This window comes from Halichoeres trimaculatus, unplaced genomic scaffold, assembly GCF_033239565.1.
Source record: "Halichoeres trimaculatus isolate MK-OKI-2021-1 unplaced genomic scaffold, fHalTri1.1 fHalTri1_scaffold_4, whole genome shotgun sequence".
In the NCBI taxonomy this organism is placed as follows: Eukaryota; Metazoa; Chordata; class Actinopteri; order Labriformes; family Labridae; genus Halichoeres; species Halichoeres trimaculatus.
Genome location: NW_027437182.1, coordinates 25,242,782 through 25,264,925, shown reverse-complemented (window position 1 = coordinate 25,264,925; position 22,144 = coordinate 25,242,782). Strand labels below are relative to the sequence as shown.

At 39.9% G+C, this 22,144-nt stretch overlaps 2 protein-coding genes across 6 annotated transcripts in view; both read right to left on the bottom strand.

Annotated features, from left to right (window-relative positions):
* Positions 1-16,193, bottom strand: part of unc13a (unc-13 homolog A (C. elegans)) — a 51,364-nt gene extending 35,171 nt beyond the window's left edge. Inside the window, exons 1-10 of the mRNA XM_074667644.1 lie at positions 15,852-16,193; positions 11,637-11,666; positions 11,432-11,531; positions 8,236-8,353; positions 7,145-7,268; positions 5,750-5,820; positions 5,414-5,468; positions 4,718-4,747; positions 3,616-3,811; positions 1,368-1,487 (exon numbers count right to left, since the gene is read on the bottom strand). Of these exons, the coding sequence (XP_074523745.1) occupies positions 1,368-1,487; positions 3,616-3,811; positions 4,718-4,747; positions 5,414-5,468; positions 5,750-5,820; positions 7,145-7,268; positions 8,236-8,353; positions 11,432-11,531; positions 11,637-11,666; positions 15,852-15,873 (866 nt within the window). The 5' untranslated portion in view covers positions 15,874-16,193. The remainder of the gene's footprint in view (positions 1-1,367; positions 1,488-3,615; positions 3,812-4,717; positions 4,748-5,413; positions 5,469-5,749; positions 5,821-7,144; positions 7,269-8,235; positions 8,354-11,431; positions 11,532-11,636; positions 11,667-15,851) is intronic.
* Positions 16,194-17,296: 1,103 nt separating this feature from the next.
* On the bottom strand, positions 17,297-21,502 carry hmg20b (high mobility group 20B). 5 transcript variants are annotated; one of them, XM_074667638.1, is made up of 9 exons: positions 21,423-21,502; positions 21,001-21,105; positions 20,138-20,338; positions 19,694-19,814; positions 19,508-19,560; positions 19,346-19,409; positions 18,962-19,177; positions 18,182-18,314; positions 17,297-17,773 (listed from the first exon to the last, which is right to left on the bottom strand). In XM_074667638.1, the coding sequence occupies exons 2-9, from the start codon at positions 21,079-21,081 to the stop codon at positions 17,761-17,763; spliced, it is 882 nt and encodes a 293-aa protein (XP_074523739.1). In that variant the 5' UTR covers positions 21,082-21,105; positions 21,423-21,502; the 3' UTR covers positions 17,297-17,760. The 5 variants fall into 5 exon arrangements, with proteins under 5 accessions (XP_074523739.1, XP_074523740.1, XP_074523741.1 ...); XM_074667639.1 differs by lacking the exon at positions 21,423-21,502 and adding an exon at positions 21,344-21,405; XM_074667640.1 differs by lacking the exon at positions 21,423-21,502 and adding an exon at positions 21,190-21,331.
* Between the last annotated feature and the right edge of the window lie 642 nt (positions 21,503-22,144).

Sequence of the window (22,144 nt, the reverse complement as noted above, 5' to 3'; positions counted from 1 at the left end):
TGGAAGTTCTCTAAAGGAGAACCCACTTAAACAATCAGGAGTATGGTGACACTTGAGGAACTTGTGTTGGGAGCCAGGGAGGGAGACAGCTAACTACTGGGAAAAGAGGAGTAACTTTAAAACAGCCAATAAAAATCTCAGGGCGGGGAGTTTAAGGTCTGTGATGCATCTATGTCACTGCAGTTACCTTTTTAAATCAATCAGAAACACGGGACAAAAAGATAGAAACAGACATGTTCAGATAAAACAGAGTGAACCTGGAGAGGCTTAGGGTAATTATTAGTCTGGCAGAACAAAAAAGGCCTCTTTTACAGAAAATTTTATGAATAATATTAACTTGCAGCGATGAATGAGGCTATTTAGACATTTAGACAGACCATGACTCAGAGAGAGATTTGTGACACATGGAAATTCACTGTCTTACACACACACAGACTCCCACTCGCACTCTATTGTGTTGTCTCTTGTGGTGTTGGTCATGTTGGTTCAATAATGCATGGTGCAGGGCAGTAAAAAAGAGAAATGTATTAAGGCTTTGGGCTGTGAGCCAGAGGGAATACACAAGAATAGCCGAACCGACATGTAAACACTCAATCACGACAGAGCAGCTCCTCTCTATTCATCATCTATCTCACAATCTCGCTCTGGTCCAACACAAAGACTGACACAGACAGTGACAAATGCTTGCATAATGCTGAGTCTGAACACTTGTCTGCCCTTACCGAGCAAATAATGAAAAAAAACAACAAGGTGGAACTCGGATGAAAATGAAAATAACACGTCTCAGCCTCTCTCACGGAGCCCTGTTATTTGGCTGAGGTTGTCCTGTTATCTCACAAGTGAACATTTAATGTGTATAATCACCAAGCATGTGACAATTAGAATAAGACAGGGCTCTTCTTTAGGTGTCACTTACAGGATGAAGCTGTAATAACAGGCTGGTGCAACAACACATTCAGATTCACACAGGCTCCTCTCCTGACTCCATCCAACAACGACCATCCCTTTCTGTGTTGTAAAATCACAGCTCATGCATACACACTACTCGTCAGTCTCTTAACCACACAAAGAAGCAAAAAACTGCATAAAAATTACAGTTTGAAGTTGTGAGGATGAACATGATACATCACTTGTGATACTGATTTGTGACTCTTCACCAGGGACACAGTAGATGCAGGACCAGAAATTTTCTATAAAAAAGTATAAATATACATAAAGAGAGATAGGGTAAGAGCGCATGCATGCAAGCACAGTGAGCGAGGAGGACGGGACAAGTCCACCACTGACGTCACAGCGAGACGGAGTCACAGGCCGGAGCAGGAAGAAGGAAGAGCAGGAGGAGTTGGAGAGGAGGTACAGAGACCCACCTATCGGACAGTGAATGCCTACTGTCTAGAGAATACTGACGGCTGGTGCGCCGGCTCGACCCTGAGCCTGAGTCGATATCGCTGCGCCCGTTGGTGGCCGAGTCTAAACTATCATAGCGTCTGGTAAGAGGAGCAGGGAGGAAGGTAGGGAGGAGGGGAGAGGTGGGAGAGGAGCATCAGTAGAGCTCAGAGCAAATGCTTTAAATGAAAGCTCTAACCAAAGTGAACCTCTGCACTGCATGGCTTTAGACACAATCACAGGTTTTCTGGGTTGTCTTTGAACAAGAGGCGGGGGTTCATGTGAACATTGATGCAGGTTTTACAAGCTGTGATCATTCTCTCAGACATTTTTATTTTGTCTACAACATAGTGAGTTAAGAGGGACAAATTCAAATGCACTAAAAATGTGTTTTGTGAGGGCTTCAGCAGACAAAGCTACAATAAAACAGGTACTTTTGTGTCTTTTTAGCTTAATAATGCAATTTTTGCAGGTAGATTCTGCAAAACAGTGGCTGAAAAGCGTGTGTTTATAGATACGATTGCTTTAAGCGCAGATCATATGAGGGGTAACATAGGAGTAATGGTTGGGTTGTAATGCAATCATATAGCCTATTGGTTATCATCAAAAATGGTCCGTGTATGTTTCGGTATTTGGATTTTCCATTCAGAAAACGGTATTAAAAAAAATTAAACAAGTGGTTACTTGATTTTCACATTAAAATTCAAAATCGAAACTTGAAAAACCGTTTGATTTTCGGTTTCTGTTTCTAAAAGCAGAAAAAAAACATCAGAAGACAGAAACAAAAAAATGCCAATTTTTCATGTGTGCAACCAAAAGTTGCCTTTCAAAGTAAGAGTGCCACAAAAAAAAATGCACACACATTGCACTGTCCAATTTCAACGTGGAGGTCGTGCTTGTTTGTTTGTTTTGTTTTGCATTTCATTTTCTACACGAGACCTACACATGGAGAAAGGATGATGAAGGGGTATCATGTCTTGGTTTGGGGTCACCCATGTTTTAGCCAACACAGCACCTGACTGGGGCTCTTACTTTGAAAGGGATCTTCTGGTTGCACAATGTGAAAAAACAGCCTTTTTTTTGTTTCTGTCTACTGACATTTTATCTTTTGTTTTTGGAAATAGAAAATGAAAATCACCAAGTTTTACAATTTTCATTTTTGAATTTGAAATGAAAAATCAAATAACCAGTTGTTTTTTGATATCATTTTCTGAGTGAAAAATCCAATTCCCAAAACAAACACAGACCTGAAATTTACATATGCTAGAGTTACATGTTCTTTTGCAAGTTTCTCAACCAGAGCATTCTTCACACTAAAGGTCAAGGCTCCTTAATTGCTTTAAAAACTCTGCCTTCACTAAATTCAGAAAGAATCGGGATCTATAAAAGTAGGTTGTGAACTTAACACAACACTTAAATTAGAAGCCAAAGAGGAGATCTCCCCATATACTGATAACAGCAAGTAAAACCTCTTCCAATGTTTAAAAATAAACTTTAACATTGTTTGAATACAAACTGAAAGGAAAAAATAAATGTATTGCTTGGTTTTCTGCACAAAGGCCCTATCAGCTGTGCATTTTAAATGTTATTTTACCCATTTGAATCTTACCAAACGAGAATGTCAAATTCTCTGTTTCAGCTTTTCTGAGCAAAGCATTTTCAGTAAGCTTCTGCCACCTTAAAAAACATTTCCAAAAATAATCAGAAACACTATTATGTCCAGAAATTTTGTTATTTAACTGCAAAACAGTTCAGACAAGGGATATCACGAGGGGTTTGCGATGCTAACATGGTCTCCATGCACACACAGATGCAGGCACGCACACACTCACACATGCACACTCACACACTCATACACTGGAAAGATAACCACAAAGGCCCACTTCATATGTGACCTGTATACAAGAAGTGCACGCCCCAACATGCTTGTATACACTTAAGTCAGGGATATTCTCTAGAGGAGGAGAGCACAATGGGAAAACATGTTACCATGAACAATACAGTGAGACAAAAAAGACCCCAGGGCCTGAGCTGTCTCTGCAATAGGCTCAAGATCAAGCTAGCATGGAAAGTCTTATCTTACAAACAGTACTGAAAATTAAACAGTGTTTTTTTTCTCTTCTTCAAAAACATTTCCTCCTGTTCCTTATTACCTGCCATCATAATTTTAAGAAAAGAAAAACACTTGGTCTCAGATTACGGCTTCAAAGCAGTTGTAAGGTGCTATACCTCATTGCTCTGTGGTCATAGTCCAGGTCTTGCATGTCTTCACTGTAGGAGTGTCTGTACTGCTGGTGCCTCATGGGATACTGGTGCATGGAAGCATTAGGCTGGGAGGTGGTGTAGTAGGGAGGTGGGATGCTGTTACTGGTTTCACTGCGGTAGTCACTGTCTCTGTCATCCACAGCGCTGTCTGGATCCTCGTCTGTTCACACAAACAAAGCGGGAAGATCAGACACGTTGAGACAGTGTAACCAGGAGGTACCATGGATGTAACTTTTATTATGGTGAAAAATCTAAGAGGGCCTCCATATTTGAATACGTAATAGCTGTTTTTAGCACAATCTGTCTGGTGCCAAGCTGGCTGTCATACACAAATTTGGAACTTTGTTTCAGAAATAGAAAACACACTGAAAATAAATTAACACTTTCTATCTCAAGTATTCACCATGATCGAGCAATAAAAAACGGAGTGATTATATAGTTTATTTAACAGAAAGCTGCATTTATTCATAAATGCATGTGTCAGTGCCCGAGTTAAGTCTGGATGCCAACAGCTGATGATGTTGTACTCTTTTGTACTTGAAGCCAAAAAAATAATTACTTAGCCTACTTTACAGATGAAAGATTAACTATTCCCTACTGTAGATTAAATTAGAAAAAAAATCATAAATTAATTACAATTTTATATTATATAGTGTATTATATATTGTCTGCGGGTATTTTTCAGGATCTTGAAGACAATTCAGTTAAGACTACAAAGTCTTTGATCATTTGAACATGGCAAGAACATTTCTATAGATAAAAGTAAGGTCACATAGTTTTGAAAGTTAAGAGTGCAAAGAACACGTACCCCAAGTAAAAAAAGTACCCTTGGTAAAGACTAAGATTAGTTAATTTTTATTCTTTTATGTTTCACACATCACCTCTGTATTCATGGGGAGGATTGGTACAAACTCAAGGGAAGTTCAGAGAGGACGTTTGGGTGAAATATATTTTTCCTTATGGCAGCTGATGGTCTATACAGGAAGCTCATTACGTTAAGTGAAACATGGATGATGAATACAGCATTACTCTTAGTCAGTGGCAGATGTGCATGAGAGAAACTTACTTTGCTGATCTCCCCACAGACTCCAATTACCTGCACAAAGATAAAGCGTTAGGAAACCAAATTAGGTTTGAGCCAAGAATTAAAGACACTGGCAGGCAGCAAGCCAGGCAAACAAACACGCAGAGATTTGCAACCCTGAGAAATAATTAGATGATGTACATATGTGAGCATAAAAAGGGGATGGAGGGGGGATATATTAGTGTGAACATACATTAGTGTAAGTTCAGACAAGCTCAGTCTATTTAAAGAAGCTCAGATAAATATCAGCTTTTGAGCAAATGCTGCTGGCCTTGGTGATGTTACTTAACAAAGATGAGAAAACACACACACACACACACACACGCATCGTGCCACCAAACAACCCTTCTGTTAACAGATTGATACACATGTTTCCATCCGTTCTGTGTCGTCGTCATTTCAACAGACGGACAGACAGACAGACATGGTGGTGTGTGTCTGACAAGTCTGATCACATTTATCACACAGCCAGCACCTTTATGCAACACTGCTGCTCAGGCAAACCTCCCTCCCTTCATCCTTTGCTTCATCTATCAGCCTCACTTTACCCCACGTGAAGCTTCATTCTCAGGATTATTTGGAATAAATGATTGGTAGGAGGGAGGTGAGGAAAAAAGTGGTGGCTTTAAAAGAAACCAGAATTGAGGGATGGATGGAAAAGTGCTTTTTAACACTCACAGCACTGTGTAGACGGAGCATGGAGGGGCCGCTCCTGTTCTTCCTGATAGGCATACTGCAAGAGAAAAACAACAACAGGCATTGAAGGAAACAAAATCCATCAAATCCCTGAGGAGAATTGCTGGTAAGAATATTGACTTTGGGAGTTCTGCTGTTATTGGCAGCCAGAGAGTGTGATTGGAAAGAATATGGGAGAGAAGAATAAAAAATAAAATGGAAGGAAGAGGGGTTATGAAAGAAAGAAAACACAGAGGAAGAAATAAATAGATGAGGAGATATAGTTGACAGATGGTGTGGGGACAGCAGAGGAAATATGAGAGAGAATTAAGTTCTTACATCTTGATCTCTCATGGCGTTTAGTTGTTCAAGTTTCTTGGCCCAGTACCGTGCTTCTTCTTCTGGAATGTCTGCAGCAAACAACACAAAATTCAGCATTTTACTTTAATGAGCTCATAACATACTGGATGATAAAACATATCTCCATGGAGGGATTATCAGTCTATGTCATCATAAAGATGTGCACGCATCTTTACTGCAGAAGCAGCATTAAGCTCCATTCATTCAGATGAGTTAGCGTTTTTTAAACACTAAATTCAACCTGTTAGAGGCATCAAAATGTACAGGTTTTCTGTGGACAGCTGTCAAAAACAATACTACACAATAGAGGCAACTTCTGTCAAGTTTCGACCGTTACAGCACAACCGGTGTTTTGGCGTTAATAGCGACCATGCTAACTGGTGACTTTCAGCCAACGGCAGCCGTGATTAAAGGCCGAGAGTCACCAGTTAACAGGGTCATGTTTTACACTGAAACGCCAGCGATGTCTGCGTGTGTGTAATTAAATGTGTATTCCTTATCCAACCTCAGTTAACCAGGTTTGACTGCAAACAAGCAATATTAACTGCTGATACTCAAAATACAGATTTGACTTTGTTTATTTAATGAAAAAGTTGGTTCGGGGCTGAGGTTCTGACCAAACATGGACTAAATATGGACAGTAAATAATGAGTGAACCTATAAATTATGATTAACAGAAACAGATTTTATGACCAAAGTAAAATTAGGGAATATTATGAAACAATGTTTACATCCTGGTTTGTCACAGTCTGATAAATGTCCTCAGATTATACAGTCATGAGCATCGAGTGAGAGTTGTGTTTCCTCTCTGGGTACACACCAGGTTTCTCTGCTAAAAACGTCTGTCCAGCTAATATCTGTCCACTTGCTTATCTCTTCTGTTCACTCACTGCTATTTCACAAACCTGGGAGCATTTTACCATCTGTCAAAGTGACATTAAGTTAAAAAATGTGTTTTTTGGTTGTTAACTCCTCCACATCAGTTGACAAACCATTATACTCCGCAGTGCTTCTGCACCCAAGTTGCGCGCGCATCCGCCATTGTTGATAAACAAATAATCCCTCTATATAGCCTCAATTACGCATCTTAATCAACATGGAGAAGGACATGGATAGATTGCTCCAAGACAGAAAATGGCTCAATAGCTGATGTGGTCTTGCTGAAACAAAAAGGGTTTGCTCTTGTTCCATAAAGACTAAACGATTAAAAACAGTGGTACTATTTCTAGTTACAAAGACAGTAGAGCAGACATTATGTGTTACAGTTTTTTGGCAGATGGCCAGATACTTGAAACCTAACTTGTGTAAAGAAAACAACATTTTTTTCATCAATCCCCAGATGCTATAAATATAACTTGGATAAAAAGGACAGACCTAGTGGCAGTTCAAAGCGAGTGTCAAGCAGCAGCCGGTGAAAGGTCGGGTCTTTGGTTCCACAGATCTCATTCTCCGCCATGATCGCATTGGAGTCCAGGGTCAGCCACTGACCTGGACCGTCCTGGAAAAAGAGGTGGAGAGGCCAGAAATAAAAGTACAGCAATAATCAAGTTACTTCATTGTGTGTGTACATGAGGTAATCTTTCAAAGGGTGCTAAACTAACAACACTCCAGTCTGATGCCTTACGGTCACCAGATCAATCTAAAAGTGCAAATACATCTTTGTTTTAATGATTCACTTCTATACAGCCTGTTCAGACTGACTGACTTACTGTAGGACACCAGAAGGTCCATATAGCAACTTCCCCTCTTTACTTTCTTTAACTGTGATATTAACCTATTGCTGTACTTTTAAACTGTCTAGTGTCCCTATTGTTTGTTTTGAATTTTTGCTAAAAACTAGCTCTTCAGCCAAACAATAAAAAACAAAAATATCCCAGAAACCCTAAATATCTCAAATCATGAATTCAAAGTTAAAATAAAGATAAAGTTACTGCCACTTACTGGCATCAGGCAAAACAATATATTTACCTCCAGAAATCAGAAAATGATCCCGCCAGATACCATAGGCTACGCAAAAGTGGTACAGGCTGCCTTACACTGTGAAAGGTGGCATTTTAGGAGCAGTTAACATTTAAAAAGAGGATAATGACAAAGACTAAACGCATGAAAAAACTGCAAAAGTTAGCCAACTTCTAATCAGTTCAGCCCTGAAACGTATTCAGCCACAGAAATGACAAGATGAAGTGTCAAATAAGTTAAATATAAACTTACGTAACCAGCTCAAATGTAAAATACAAAATGTCTACTATTCAAACCAGAAAAGGTTTGAGAAAATCCACCTCAAGGTCCCACTTTGTGGCTTTAATTAAAGCAAACTCAAGGTTTCGTGAGTTTCCAACCTCTATGCTTTTCAGGTTGTTACACTGATTGCATTCATGTATTACTCTGGCAGGAGTATAGATGAAATGTGAGGCAGATAAAATCCAATGCTCGGAGCCTCAGTCAGTGAGAGGAAGGGAGTGTACCTCATTGGACTGCCGTATGCTGCGCAGGGGGATCCATAAGGTCCCCACCATGGTGTCCCAGATCAGCCCTTTATTCCATACCTCCACTGTTAAGCCCAAATCTAAGCGGTTTATCTCACTGCTCAGCAGAAAGAGAAAGTGAGAGAGAGAAAAAAAGAAATAAAAAGAGTTAGGAAAAAGCACAGAAAGAGATTAAGATAATTCAGCATGTCATAATGAGCTGTGAGACAGGCTTGCACACAGACATCTCAGGGTGCAGAGGGTTTTCAACAGATACACAGTCTACTCCTTCAAGAGCTGCATTAAACCTGGTGATGGATATGCACTGTGATTCAATCTGCTGAGGGAAATGAGTCATTCAGCATTAAGACGGGGTGAGCAGGTGATTGTGAAGCAGTCTGCCAGCAGGATACAAGCGAGAGCTCAGATAGGACGACAGCAGACACTATCTGTGTGCGTGTGTTACAAACAAAGTGAACTTTGTAAATCATTGTTTCTATCGAGATGCACTCGCAAACACTGCAGACAGCTGAGGTCTGAACTAAAGGGTTCGTCAAGTGACTCAGATCATCATTTCTCATCGTCCAACAGTGCCTTTACTCAAGACCACAGGCTGTCTTAAGTGAATCAAAAGCTAAAAATAGTCTCAGCTTTGATATGAAACTGCATCCTCTGTTTTCTTAGGAGCAGAGAGAGTGCTTTGGCAAATGGTTAAATGGTTTCAAAAAGATTATGGAGAGAGGGACCAGATATGGTGATGAGAAATGAGAAATGTAAAGACAGAGAAAAGCAGTATGCATTGTTTAATTTCAGCATTTTATAGTGAGAAGAAAAAAAACATGTCTTTATATTTTGTTTTGACAGTTTCCTCAATAGACAGCTTTGGAATTACAGTGTGAGGTGTGATGAAGCCTGGAGACACCATCTACAGTGAGATGTGTGAACTGTGCTGGAGCAGCTCAAACATCCCAGGTGTTATGTCATCCCTCTGTCTTCAAAGAGACAGAGAGGAAGCAGGGGTAAGTGGGCAAAAAATAACTTCTCTGAGGGAGCAGAAATGTCACAGCTGAAGCTGCTGCTGTGTGGTGCTCAGCATCTGTGCCCTAATGAAATGACCCCCTGAGGTGACAGCTCTATTCTTATGAATCAAAAGTGCTCCGTAATTATTTATTTACGATAATTTAAAAATCAATATGGATGAGCATCTTCCATCTGATATTGACATTTGCTGACTCTTTTTTTCTGAAATGTGCTTTACTTCATTAAAGGTCCCATATTGTGCAAAAATCACTTTATTAAGACTTTTAGTGAAATTTGTGGGTCTTTGGTTTTCCTCCCAGCCCACAAAATTTGACATTTAATGACCAAACCTGTACTTAGTAGTGCTTGTGGATGTAAAATCCTGACCTAAAACGAGCTGTTTGGATTTAGGGGTATTGCCGACGCAAGCGATTCCCTTTTTTGACCAATCAGGAGCAAGTCTGACCTGATTGGTCCACCAGAGCAGATACCCCCGAACCCCCTCCCCGCTGGTGGTGAGAAATCTCCAGGGGAGGAGAATGCCAAAGTTGAAGAGCCATCACTGCTCTGTTTTGGGCTGTAAACAGCCACATAGATCCATGCACAAGCTTCCCATCTCAGAAGAAGACAAGACTAAGTGGCTAGAGTTCATTTATCAAGAAATGTGCCAGCTACACTCAGTAAAACTGTGCATGTGTGTGCTAGTCACTTCACGGCCGACTGCTTTTCCAACTTTGGACAGTACAACAGAGGGCTAGCGAATAGACTGGTCCTGAGTCCAGGCACATTACCAACCATCCACCAACAAACCTCAGACCCTGGAAATGTGAGTATTTTAAATGCTGTGTGCTGTGGAGCAGATGTAAGAGCTTTTCCTCAGTGTTCCCCCTGTCTCTGTGTTAGCTTCAGGATGCTAACTTTAGCTGCAGTTAGCCTGTTGTTTCAGCCTGTAATGTTATGGTAAACGAGCTTCGCTGTTTTCTAAACATTGTGCACTTGTAGCTCGTGGCGCCGCTCTCAGTGACGTGGAAGAGCAGGGTTGGTTTCAGCGGTGGCTCATTTACATATGAAGGTAACGCCCACTAAATCAGACCGTTCTGAACAGAGGGGCTATGAGAGCCTGGAAACAATGCTGCTGTGCTTGATTTATTGGCTTTTGGACCAAAACATGTTACTACCATTTCATGAAGACATCAATGATCCATATTGAACTGCAGAAAAGGAGCTTAACATAGGACCTTTAAGACCACAAATATCTTTACAGTTTGAATACAATGTTATTTGTTTTTAGCCTTTGAGAGGAAGATACATCTTTGAATTGAAAAGCTGCAGTGTAAGAAGAACCAGAGCAAAAAAGAAAGAGAGCAGAGATATGTGAACACTTCAACAATCCAGGATTACACTCTTGTAACACTCTGCACTTACACTGTGCGGTTAAAGATTCCACAAATCCTTGAAATGCCACAATGCAGCCTGGATGAGTTAAATAAAACTGAATGCTGTAGTGTCCACTATTCAGTTAGTCTGTTTCTCTGAGTGTGAAGTGGTAGTCTGAGTTTGCTGTGTTGGATGAGCTTTGAAATGTAACATGGGAACAGTTTGGCTATTTGAAACAAGCTTGAAGCCAATAGCTACAACATGAATGTCCAGTAAGCTCACTGTTTTTTTTTTGTTTTTTTTAATTCACAGTCTTACATGTTCCATTTTCACGACTTTGACATGAATTTGCAAAGTTGATGAGTCGATGGATATGCAGGTACATTGTAGCTGTTTGCTAGGATGCTGAAGATGTGCCTCAACTCCACCTCTTTTCTTTTTTTGACAGTTTCTGGCTTGATGGAAAGTTTGTTTGAGCTTTTATTCTGATATGGCAATTAAGGAAAACCAAAAGACCATGTCCACGGCTCAATCAGTCTATGGGCTTAAGTGGCAGGAGAGTGTGTGAAAGAAACATGTTCAGTGAATGTCTTCCAGAAACGCTTCACATCTAATCCTCTAGATGTGAAGAATGGAGATGACTAAGACATGAGGGGTCAACATAATGCAGCAAAGAATATCCCACAGTTAAACAAAATTGAAGTGGCAGTTCTGCAGAAGAAGACGACAGCTAATAGGGAAAAAGGCATGGTGAGATATAAAGAAGCAGAAGAAGTGAGAGATGTGGAGAAGCACTCACAACATGAAATCCTGCTCCCAGCACGGCTGACTGCCGCGCACAGCAATGGTTGTGCTCTTAACATTCTGCACCTTCAGGGTCACGTATGTGTTAAATTTCTCTGAAAAAGAAAAAGCATTAGCATTAGTCATAGTTTAACTTGTGCATAAATCTTGCGCAGTAAAAACAAGCAACACATGGATGATGTAAACACAACATGGCTCACCTTGGGGTCCATCTAGCTTGGCTTTCTTCACTGTAAACAAATGGAGAAAAACAAAGAAGAGATGAGTCCACTCACTGAAAAAGTGAGCTTGAATCTTTATTTTGTCAGAGGTTTTGAAGATTTGATGTTTTCTTTCTGCAAATGTAGCAATGAGTTGGTCACTAAGGCAGTTGGCTGGTGATTGACATGAGCCTGGCATTGTTCTTGCTCTCCTCAGGCTACGACTCCTCTATCCTCTTTGTGCTTAATGCCACCATCTCTGTATGAGGGACTGTATCTGTTCAGCCGGAAGTGTCAGAATCTCTGAGTCACAGCACCAGAGGGCCAGTTAGTGCAGGTGACAGTAAAAGGTGATGCCAGGTTAGAGAGTGGGCACTTGCCCTCTCATCTCTTAATGATTAATGTGTATGTATTCTTGTGTGGGTAAAAATAGCGTATGCTGGGTAAGAGATGAAGCACTGCTATTTGTTTTGACACAGCGGATGAAGCGCTGCTGAAAAGCCACCCCAGCTCCACCGCGCAGGGACCTCTGGAGTAAAGACTGACTTTTTAAAACCACAGTGACGTCAAATGCTTATTCATTATTCATACAATCCTGCACCCTGCTGTTACCCAGCATCCCCATGTTCAGCAGAGAGCTTTTAATATTCAGAGCTGGGTTTTTTAATCCCTGCTGATTGCTTCTTTTCTCTGATGTTACATTTTGGGAAAGAAATACAAGGATTCATTAAATATCAATCTAATTGCATCTCAAAAACAAGCCCTTTAACATTCCTTGAGTATGTGGGCCAGACTGTGAGAGGAACTACTTCATAATGCATGGCCTACAGTCTCCCCCTGAAATAGAAAGTAATAGAAATAGTCCTCGTTATTTAATCCATCCAACGTGAAGTATGAAAAACTGATGCTGACAAAGAGACAAACTTTGAGTATCTCTGTTAGTCAGTCAAAGGATAGCATGCATGATAATGTAGATAAAGTAACTTCCTTGTAAATTAGCTGCTGATGAGGCAGAAAAGGCTGGAGAGGAAAGGATGCCTCCTTTCCCTGGAAGCATTAAATATACATTTGGCAGAAAAAAATGGCATCAAATTTTTTTTTTTTTTTTGCTTTAACAGACATAAAATGGCAGATACACCTTAACCACACTCTTGCCAACACTCCCCCTCTCTCAAATAAAACCTGTCAGTCAGTCATTGGTCCTCTCTCTCCCTCTCAGTCAATGACTCGCACTGACAAGCTCCCCCTGCCATGTGGCAAGGATGCACGTGTGCTCTCTTTCTATCTCTTTCTCTCGTGCTCCATTAATCTCTCTGTGCAGCCGGATGTGGGCTGAGCGAGCTGCATCCCCAACACTAAAAATAACCACTTCAGTGTGACAGGGGGGTGGGGGTGCTGGAAAGGGGTGTGTGTGTGTAGGGGGGGAGCTCACAGGCATAACACTAAACCAACATTTCTGCAGTTGCAGCAAGGAAAAAAGGGGAGTAGTTAGGAAAAAAAGCAGGAATTTGATATTTTCTGCAAAGCCTCAACAGAAAATGTTGAAAGCCTGCCACAGCAATTACAGGATATCATTTCCCTTTCTCTGTGTGGGGAAATCTGACAAATACATTCACTTCACTTCAAGAGAAGCTAAAGGGGCTTTTTTTTATCACCTAGGTTCTCCAACCTAATGCTTTCAAAGAGCTCACCCTTTCACTGACCCTCGGTACAACATTACAAACCTGCAGACGGGGACTGCTGTGAAGAAAAGTTGAAAGACTTTGCAACAAAAGGGTCACCACAGCATGTCAGCATGTCATGTCCACACCAGCCATTTACCTTTGGGAATTTACCATTAATTATAACAGTTGGAGAATATTAAATAAATCTATGTAATAAATACTAAGTCTCCCTTCCTAATTATTAAAATTTGAGGCGGAAATTATTTATACAACCAACTCTACAGTTCCTGTAAAGTGTTTGGTATTGTCTTTTGGTATTGTCTCAAGGTGCTTTGGTGTACCCGGTCTCGGAATAATTAACCACAGAGCATGAAAACTTAATTATCTCTCTGTCCTCTCCAACTATTTCTGTAAAAACACAGATGATTTTTTGCAACAAACAACTCCCATCGCAGGCAGCGGTGTGTTTGAAGTGATAATAAGATAAAGGTCTGGCCAAAGATGGCCCTGTGCTCAATTATAATCCTCTCCGAAGTTGGATTTGTTTTTACGCTAATGAATGATGCAAGTTTGTGTAAATAGTGCTGTGAAGATGTTTGAATGTTGCCTCAATAAATAGAGTTCATACCAATGAGGATGCTTATATTGGCCCACTCTATTATTAAGTTAAAACTCCTGAATAAGCATCTTACTGCAAATGGTGATTAGACAGACTTACTCCCATATCTGAATATGCTTACTCTGCAAATGTGACTTGGACTATTATTTCAAATATATATCTAACTTCATGAGACATCAAAGTATTCATGTATCCATAACCAGGCAATGCCAAACCACACACAAGGTTTATTTGAAAAACTCAAGCTATCATGCAGAAATAAGGGGTAAGCATCCTCTTATTTCTTCATCTCCTCACAGCCTGTGTGAAATAGTGTCAAATAAACGTAGCTGCAAGCCCATAACAGAGTGTAGAAACTATTGAGAGAATGCCAGCAAATGCCTAAAATACCGTTGGGGTTGCTATGCCAACAAAGCTTCAGGACATAAAGGGACCGCCAACAAGCCTGAATCTCAATCCTGACATCTGTGCAATCAGCTCAAGCAGCACTGCTGTCAACAATGAAGCAGCGCTTTTATAAACCCTACAAGACGTCTCCACCTCTTTGAGAAACCAGTTTTTTGAGGGACTGTTATCTCTGTTGATCAGATGACAGGTGTTCGTGTTGCAACTTTTGGGCTTTTTGGGCCTTTTTCCAGGACAGGACAGTGGATAGAGTGGAAACAGGGGCAAGAGAGTAAGGAGTGACATGTTGGCTGCAGGTTGGTATCTAACTTAGGTCTCCAAAGGGCAAACCGGAGCCCTGCCAGACATAATGCTTACTTCAGGTCAAGGCTGAACTGGCCACAAATTCTCAGACTAAAAAGTAAATACATGTCTACTTTGAGGTTCATGAGATAACAAGAACTGTTATACAATTTTAAAAACAAGGAAACCTCAGAATTGCAGATTTTTAACAGTAAATCAATCTTATCATGAGCCGGTCAGTTGTAGTGTTTACAACTGTTGTTGTTTTAAACCAATTTCACTGTGAGGTGCAAGTTGCAAAACAACAAAAGTTTATCTTCACCAAAAGGCAGCATGAAACACCTTGAATAACTGCTCTTAAAATGAGCACATTTGCAATGATTATCAAACTTTAAAGTGACTTCCAAGACTGATATAAACAAATGGGTTTGACTTCTCTGAATGTTATGAAAAACTGAGTTAAGCTGTGATCTGGCAAAGAGCTTGAGGGCCAAATATTGGGGAGGCTATAGCCAGGGGTTGTAGTACTTCACATTTATTTGCACAATCATTTAACCAACTTTTCTCTGCGACAGATTCCCGTGCATAAAAATTACAGCTTTGTGTACAATAGTCCATTAAATGTGAATATTTATATAGTTTAATTTATCAAATATGGTTAAAGTCAACCTGCATTGCTCAATGTCCTACTGAAACAAAACTCGTTAGTCTGCCGCTCACGCCTTTATCATTACTCCGCGCGATTACGTCTGAATCCTGAGATGAAATGACCCCTGAAGATGATTTATAATCGTTTTTTCTGTAGCATGAAACACCCCTTAGCTTCTGCTTTGCAGAGATGGAGTGAGATGGCAATAAATCTCGTTTTACTATGTTTGACAGCGGCTGCCAGGGTGCTTACACCTACTCCACAAATCGATCCGGTAGTAGCAGAGCCCGATCTTGTGAAATGCACTCAGTCCAGTGTAATTATGGGAGGGGGTAATTCAGGGTTGATGACTATCAAGAAACCATAAAAGATATGCAAAAAAGACAGGGTGTAAAGAGCTGCTCTGAATATTCGTGTTTTCATTTAACATGTCACTTAATACCTGGGAAAAATTCCTGTGGAGTATTGTTTTACAATATAACATGTATGCTATATTTTTACAAGCAAATGTGGTGATAAGAATCGGCTGCTCACACTGAAGGAGGGAGATGGACGGTAAGTCGTGACAAGACACTGAATGCAAGTTTTCCTCTTACCTCCAACACACAGCAATGACATTTCTTTAAAGCGCCTTTAGTACCAGGTCCAGCTTCTTCACCAGCTTCCGTAATCAAGCTAATCAGTGCACGGTTCAGCCGGGAAGTGGATCTCTGGGCTGGGGATGGAAAAGCCGACCGTCGCTGGCACAACAGGAGCTTGGCAGTGCACGTTGAGCTTCAGAAAAATAAAAAATCTTTCGGTATCAAACGCCAGCCTCGCAGTCCTTCTTATTTCTGTTGTCTACTCTGATGAAAGACCCTTCACCCCCTCTTCTCTCTCAGCTCTCCGCTTCCCAACACACAGCCATCTTGTTCAGCCTCAGCACCACCGCTGCGTGAACAGCTCCTGGCAGTGACGTCAGAGAGGTGGTGAGAGTATGGGAAGGGGTGTTGCTAGAAGCACCGACTGGCCCCTCCTTACATAGCTCAGTAGGTTATCTTCAAAAGGTATAAGAAACATTAAAACATTTTATGTATGCTGACCATCGTGGTATTAGAAAGAAATTCACAATTTAATCTGTACTTGATAAAACACCAGAATCAGCAGGGTAAAATCTGTCAGTTATAACTATAGTAGCAATTAACAGTAAGCCACTTGGGCAGGACTTTACTGATGATAGTATTTTGATTCTCAATACACAAGTCGTATCTGAAAAAGACACCCTCATGCACTCAGCTTGGTAGTATTTGTCTCAATGAGGACACTTATCTACTGATCATCGTTCAGCATGACACCGATTTCTTTGAAGAGTGAGACATTACAATTCAATTTAAATTCATACTGTTGAGAATGGAGAGGAGGTTGATAAATTCTGAGGAATACTTCCCATTTTTTGTGATTGTTTATCCCATTGGTATTAACGGACTCTGCAGTGATAAAGCTATGATGCATATTACTACTAATCAGACTTAATGCAGTCCCAAAGTTGAGACATTCTTTATGTAATTCAACAGCTCCCTCTGCTGGATCGTATGATACCTGTCACATTTGTCCAAACCACACCAAAAAAAATATTCCGCCATTTACAAATGGAGGTATCCATCACAATCAATCAAATTTGTGTTGAATTTTGGACAAAGGACAATAAACTCTATTGTGTTGTGATTTGAGTGAATTGAAAATTAATTATTTTATGAAAAGAAATCATCTAGGAATCCCAAATCCATCTAGTCTTGTAGGTTTGAATCATTGCTGTAGACAGCCTGCTGCTTTATTCACTAATACTCAGACTCAGCTTTGGCAACTATTAGGATCTGCCTTACAATTATTGTTGTTGCTATAATATGAATGTTAACAGTTCCAAAGATACAATTGCTTCCAACCCCAAGTGCAAACAATAAAAGTGGATCTGCTGGCACCACTTAATAAATATAAAGGTTAATCTTTTATGATATTTTAAGTTTCTGCAAAAAAAAACAAACAAAAAAAACATTACGTTGGATTTATTTCAGACAGGTTTAATGAACAGTTCAAATAATGCAAACATAGTTGACCAATACCTGATAATCAGACACCACTTGAAGCTGCTTCTTTGTGTAACATTCATGTTCCAACATTTTATTTCACACTTTCCTTTTTTGTTCATTTATTCTAAATAACAGAACTTACACATCACCCATTCCTCATATGATCGCTGGCATTCATTATAAAACAATTTAGTTTTGTCTTGTTGGCCTGTAGACTAATACCAACAAACTCATGAGCATGAACACAAATAATCCCCTGATTATATCTACCCATCAAAAGAGCCATGAAGATAAACGGTCATGTTAGGAGTGTCTTCTCTTGCCTTTACATTCCATGAGATCCCCAGAGGCTCACAGGGCAATTATTTGGCTCAATACAACCCAGCAAGTCATGTGCCCTTCTTGTGCAGGAATGAAAAAGTCTCCAGCAGAGGCCTCCTCATAGCTTCTCACTGACAATGAAAAAGCATGAAACAAAACAAAAAATGTTCAGACTAAATTTACATGTGAAGGTTTCATATACAGATATTATTTACAGCTCCACAGAACTAAATCTATATCCTTGTTCTTACTATCAAAAAGTATGTAGTTCCTCAAAAAGTCTCTTTTTCCAGGGGGTTCTAGAGACGGGATGATCACACTATGACTTGTTTGTCATGCAAATATCACTGATGACAGATTAACAACACACATGTTCACTTAAAAAAAGGAAATGCAATCTAATTCTCCATAACAGTAATGAGAGGGGTAGTGGATCCATCAGAAGACAAATATAGTGACAGCAAAATAAACTGCAACTACACGGAGTGCTTTTATTGACCTTTAAATACACTAAGGTTGAATCTGTGAACTTTTGTTACCTGTCCAGAGGAGAAAGGACTTCACGAAGCTGGGTGAGCAAGGCACGGTGCTTGTGAGGGTTTCCCTCCAATGCTCCACTGAGACGACTCACATATGACTCCAAGTTTCCAAGAGATGCTGTCTCGCCTGTGCCTGCTCAGGAAATACACCAACCATTGATGTGTACACTTATTTACAATACCACAAAATATTATGACGACAGTGGAAATTCATTCTCTCAGAAATTATTTTTTCTCATGAGACATTACATACATTACAGCCATACATTTATGTCCAGGTACTGAGAACTTAGCCTCTTCAGTTAGTTTTAAAGTTTATTCCAGCAACACTTGAATTAAGACAGGATGATTTTTTTCCTTCCTCTACTTCTGGAAAGACGCTCTCAAAAAAAAAAAAAAAAAGATTTGTCTGATGTACTATATTGTGAATGAATAGATAATAATACATTCAACCACATTGACCTTTGAAAAAGCCTGTGGAGCAGCTTAAGTGGATTACAGATTAACAGCTACTGTGCTATATCATCAGCACATCACCTTTTCAAGGCCCTGATTATCACAGGCCAGGTACACATTACACCTTCACCTGATTTAACGACTGCAATCTAAATCTTAATACTATGAGTTACTATGTTGGCTTTGATCCTGGACCACCTCTTTCAACTGTTTGGTAGAAATCACAGAACAATTAGTCAAACTGAACTGTCTGAAACTCCAGACCAATTCATTTGGGTTTGAAAGGGCTTAAATGAAGGTAATCCAACTTTAATAAGTGCATACCTGGAAGGGGGATTGAAGACAGGCTGTTGACCAATGTGTGTTTTATGGTCAACAGATGTTGATGAAGGGCCTGAGTTCGTTTTTCATCCAGCCCTAGTTCAGCTTCCAGGCGCTCTTTGGCATTATACATGTCCTTAATGTGTCGCTGGAGTACTGCATTCTGCTCCTCGAACTCAATGTTGGCTTTTCGGAGCCTTCGCAGCTCAGCTTCTCGAGCTGCAAATACAGTGAGAAATTGTCTTACAGAGCTTGATGATTTGTTTAAGTACAAGTTAAGTTTTGAAATATTGTCATGTATCTTATTTTAATTTCACAACCTTGTTTTGTTACACTAGATGTTTGTAATAAAACTTAGGTACTGTTTGTTTTCAGTTTCTCTTTTACCTTTGTTCTGGTCAAGAAACTCTTCTGTGAAGATAGGAATGTCAAATCTTGAGATGTCAGAAGCCTGAAGAAAAACATAAGAAAATTAACAACCTAGTTGTTTTATTCCAGGGACATGATATTGGAGGATACAGTACAACAGGATAGAAATGTACTCTTTACCTTTGAAACAGATGATTCTAAACCTGTTCTGATGATGACAGATTGAGGGTCTTCTGAAAGAAGAGAAAAACTGTTCATATTTCACTGCTAGCATGGCACAGATTATTGAAGTGTTACTATACTGTTGACTGTATTTTGCTTTTTCTATAAGTAAAACTACATGGCATGTATTCACTCAGTTGTCACCTTTCTTGATCCTCTTGTCTTGTATTTTAGCACTTGTGATCTGAAAGGCCTCAGTCTGCTGGTATTCTTTCAGTTCCTGGGCATACTGCATCTTCTCCCGCTCTGCCTCATCCAGGTAGCGCTTGGAGTACATAAATAACAAGGTTCTACTAAATTTAAAGGAAAATTTCTAGGAAAATGTCAAGCTATTTAGCTTTTGTTAACCTATTACACTGAATTATTGATCATAAATATTATGTTCACTTATACAAAATCATTGAGCTAGAAAACAAGTATTGATAAATATGTTAAGAAAGCAAATCAGATCAAACAGCGGAATCTAATGTCTGCAACACTCTTTTTGCATGTATGTTGATGTGAACAGGTCCAGAACACAACTATCACAAAATAATAGCTACTTTGGAGATGTTATGTTAAATATATTAGGTCAACAATTCATGATACCTGTTTGTCATTCAGGGCCAGTTGAGTCCACTCTGCTCCAAGCCTCTTGGTGATTTCTGGGAAAGGTAAATCTGGGTATTGGGCTCTCATGTGTTCTCGCCGTTCATTCAGGAATCTCACATAGCCTGTGACTGGTGCTTTGGGACCATTTGGGAGCACCTTCTTTCTTTTCTTTCCCTTCGGCCAGCCTCTCTTTTTTGGCTGCAAAAAGAGGGATCAATACTCTTCAGGTTGGTTTGAGCCTCGTTGGTCACAACCAATGTATATATGTCAAAATGGACACTATAGGTGTCCACCAACCATTGAACCAAATATTTAGAGCTCCCATAACTCTACCAGCCAGGCTGCTATTGTGCATACCTCTGATTGCTGGTGTCCATGAATTCTATATACAATCAGTGGTCAATACAGCTACTATACCAGTCGAACACCTATGCTACGTATTTTCTTTGCTGATTATTTGATTAGCAAGCTTAGCAAAAGCAAGCTAAAAATGTTTGTTTTTCGTTGTATGTAATTTCTTAATTTGATTCCCATAAATCTTTGGTTTATCTGCAAGTTCAATACTTGTTCTGAGTCTAACACAAAAACACCTACAAGTCAATTATTAAGACGTGATGAATACACATTTATCCTTTACTTTTTAGATTCATCTTTTTCTCTACTTTATAATCAGTTGTTACATGTAGTTTATCGGTGCCAACTTCTTTTAAATACTAAACAACAAAGAAAATAAGATCACGGTTGAAGTGAAGATTAATAAAATCTCTGGTGCTAAACATTACAGCCTTGGTGCTTTATCGAGGGGTAAAAACAAGTACCTGCTAAACGCGTGGATCCTGCACTGTTGGGAATTTACTCACCTCCTCTTGTGGTGGATCTGCTGAGTGTGAAGGTTTGGGCTGCTGAGACGAGTCCCCCTGCTCTTGTTTGATCCCTCCCATGATCTCCCCCTTGTAGTTACCTTACTGTGTGAATAGAATGTCACGCAATTGTAATTTAGTGGTTTCCAGCATCGAATTAACTGTGTAGACAACGCTCCTCAAGCTAACCCGATTGCTAGCAGGTCAGTGCGGCTAACTGTTCGCGCCGTGCAGTCAACAGAAAACAACGGTTACTCCTCTTATACACAGGCAAAATGAACCGTTTAATATTCATTAGGAAAAAAATATATATATATACAGGAATTCGCTAATTTGTCCGTACAGAGGTGTGTTTTCCTGACGGGACAGTGACAGCTTTATATCATTTTTCCGCTTTAGTAGAGATACATTCTCAAACTTACCCAATAATGAATCCCTCGGTCAGACAGGAAGAGAACGACACACGTCATCTCGTTGGTCCGTACCGAGAGACATGATTGGCTGTCTGGATTAACCCCGCCCCTAACAAAAGCATAAAGAAAGCGTAAAAACATGCAAAATGTAGACTGATATAAAATATATAGACTCTGACACCGGAGGCATAAGAGGAAAGGCACACAGTCGGAGCTCTCTTGAAACTTGGCACAGACACTTATCAACTTGATTAGATTGATTGATTTTATTTTTGCAGTTGAACTGAAGCAGCACAGCCCGTTCTGGTCTCGCGGAGGTTGCTGTTTCTCGTTGCAGCTCTCATAGCACACGTTTGAAATCTCATACATCGTGCCCCTGTGGCTGTGCACTGACTTTAGCTCATATAGTAAAAGTTATTGTCACACAAACTTACCATGTTTTTGATCTAACAAAAATAATCTATCAAATATCTGGTGTAGTCTCATCTTATCTTTAACTAACAGCTGGTGAACTAAAAACTACATTTAAACTACATTTAGAAAACATGAAATAAGACTTGACTGGAAGGCTAAATTGAGGGGGGGGGGGGGGTTGATTTCAAGTAAATATATACCCTAGTTTTAGGATGTTATAAGCAAAGAGGATTTTGATCAGACCTGATGCACTGGTGCACTATGTTCCCTCTCAACAGTCACATTTCCACTTCACATGAAGAATGGGAATTTACAGG

Excerpts from the sequence above, each read along its gene's own strand:
- hmg20b (XM_074667638.1), bottom strand. The coding sequence starts at position 21,081 with ATGGGAGGGATCAAACAAGAGCAGGGGGACTCGTCTCAGCAGCCCAAA. Across the intron at positions 19,815-20,137 it reads TGGCCCTGAATGACAAACAG|CGCTACCTGGATGAGGCAGA; the intron begins GTATCATGAATT and ends ATGTACTCCAAG. Across the intron at positions 18,315-18,961 it reads GTCTTCAATCCCCCTTCCAG|GCACAGGCGAGACAGCATCT; the intron begins GTATGCACTTAT and ends TTTCCTGAGCAG.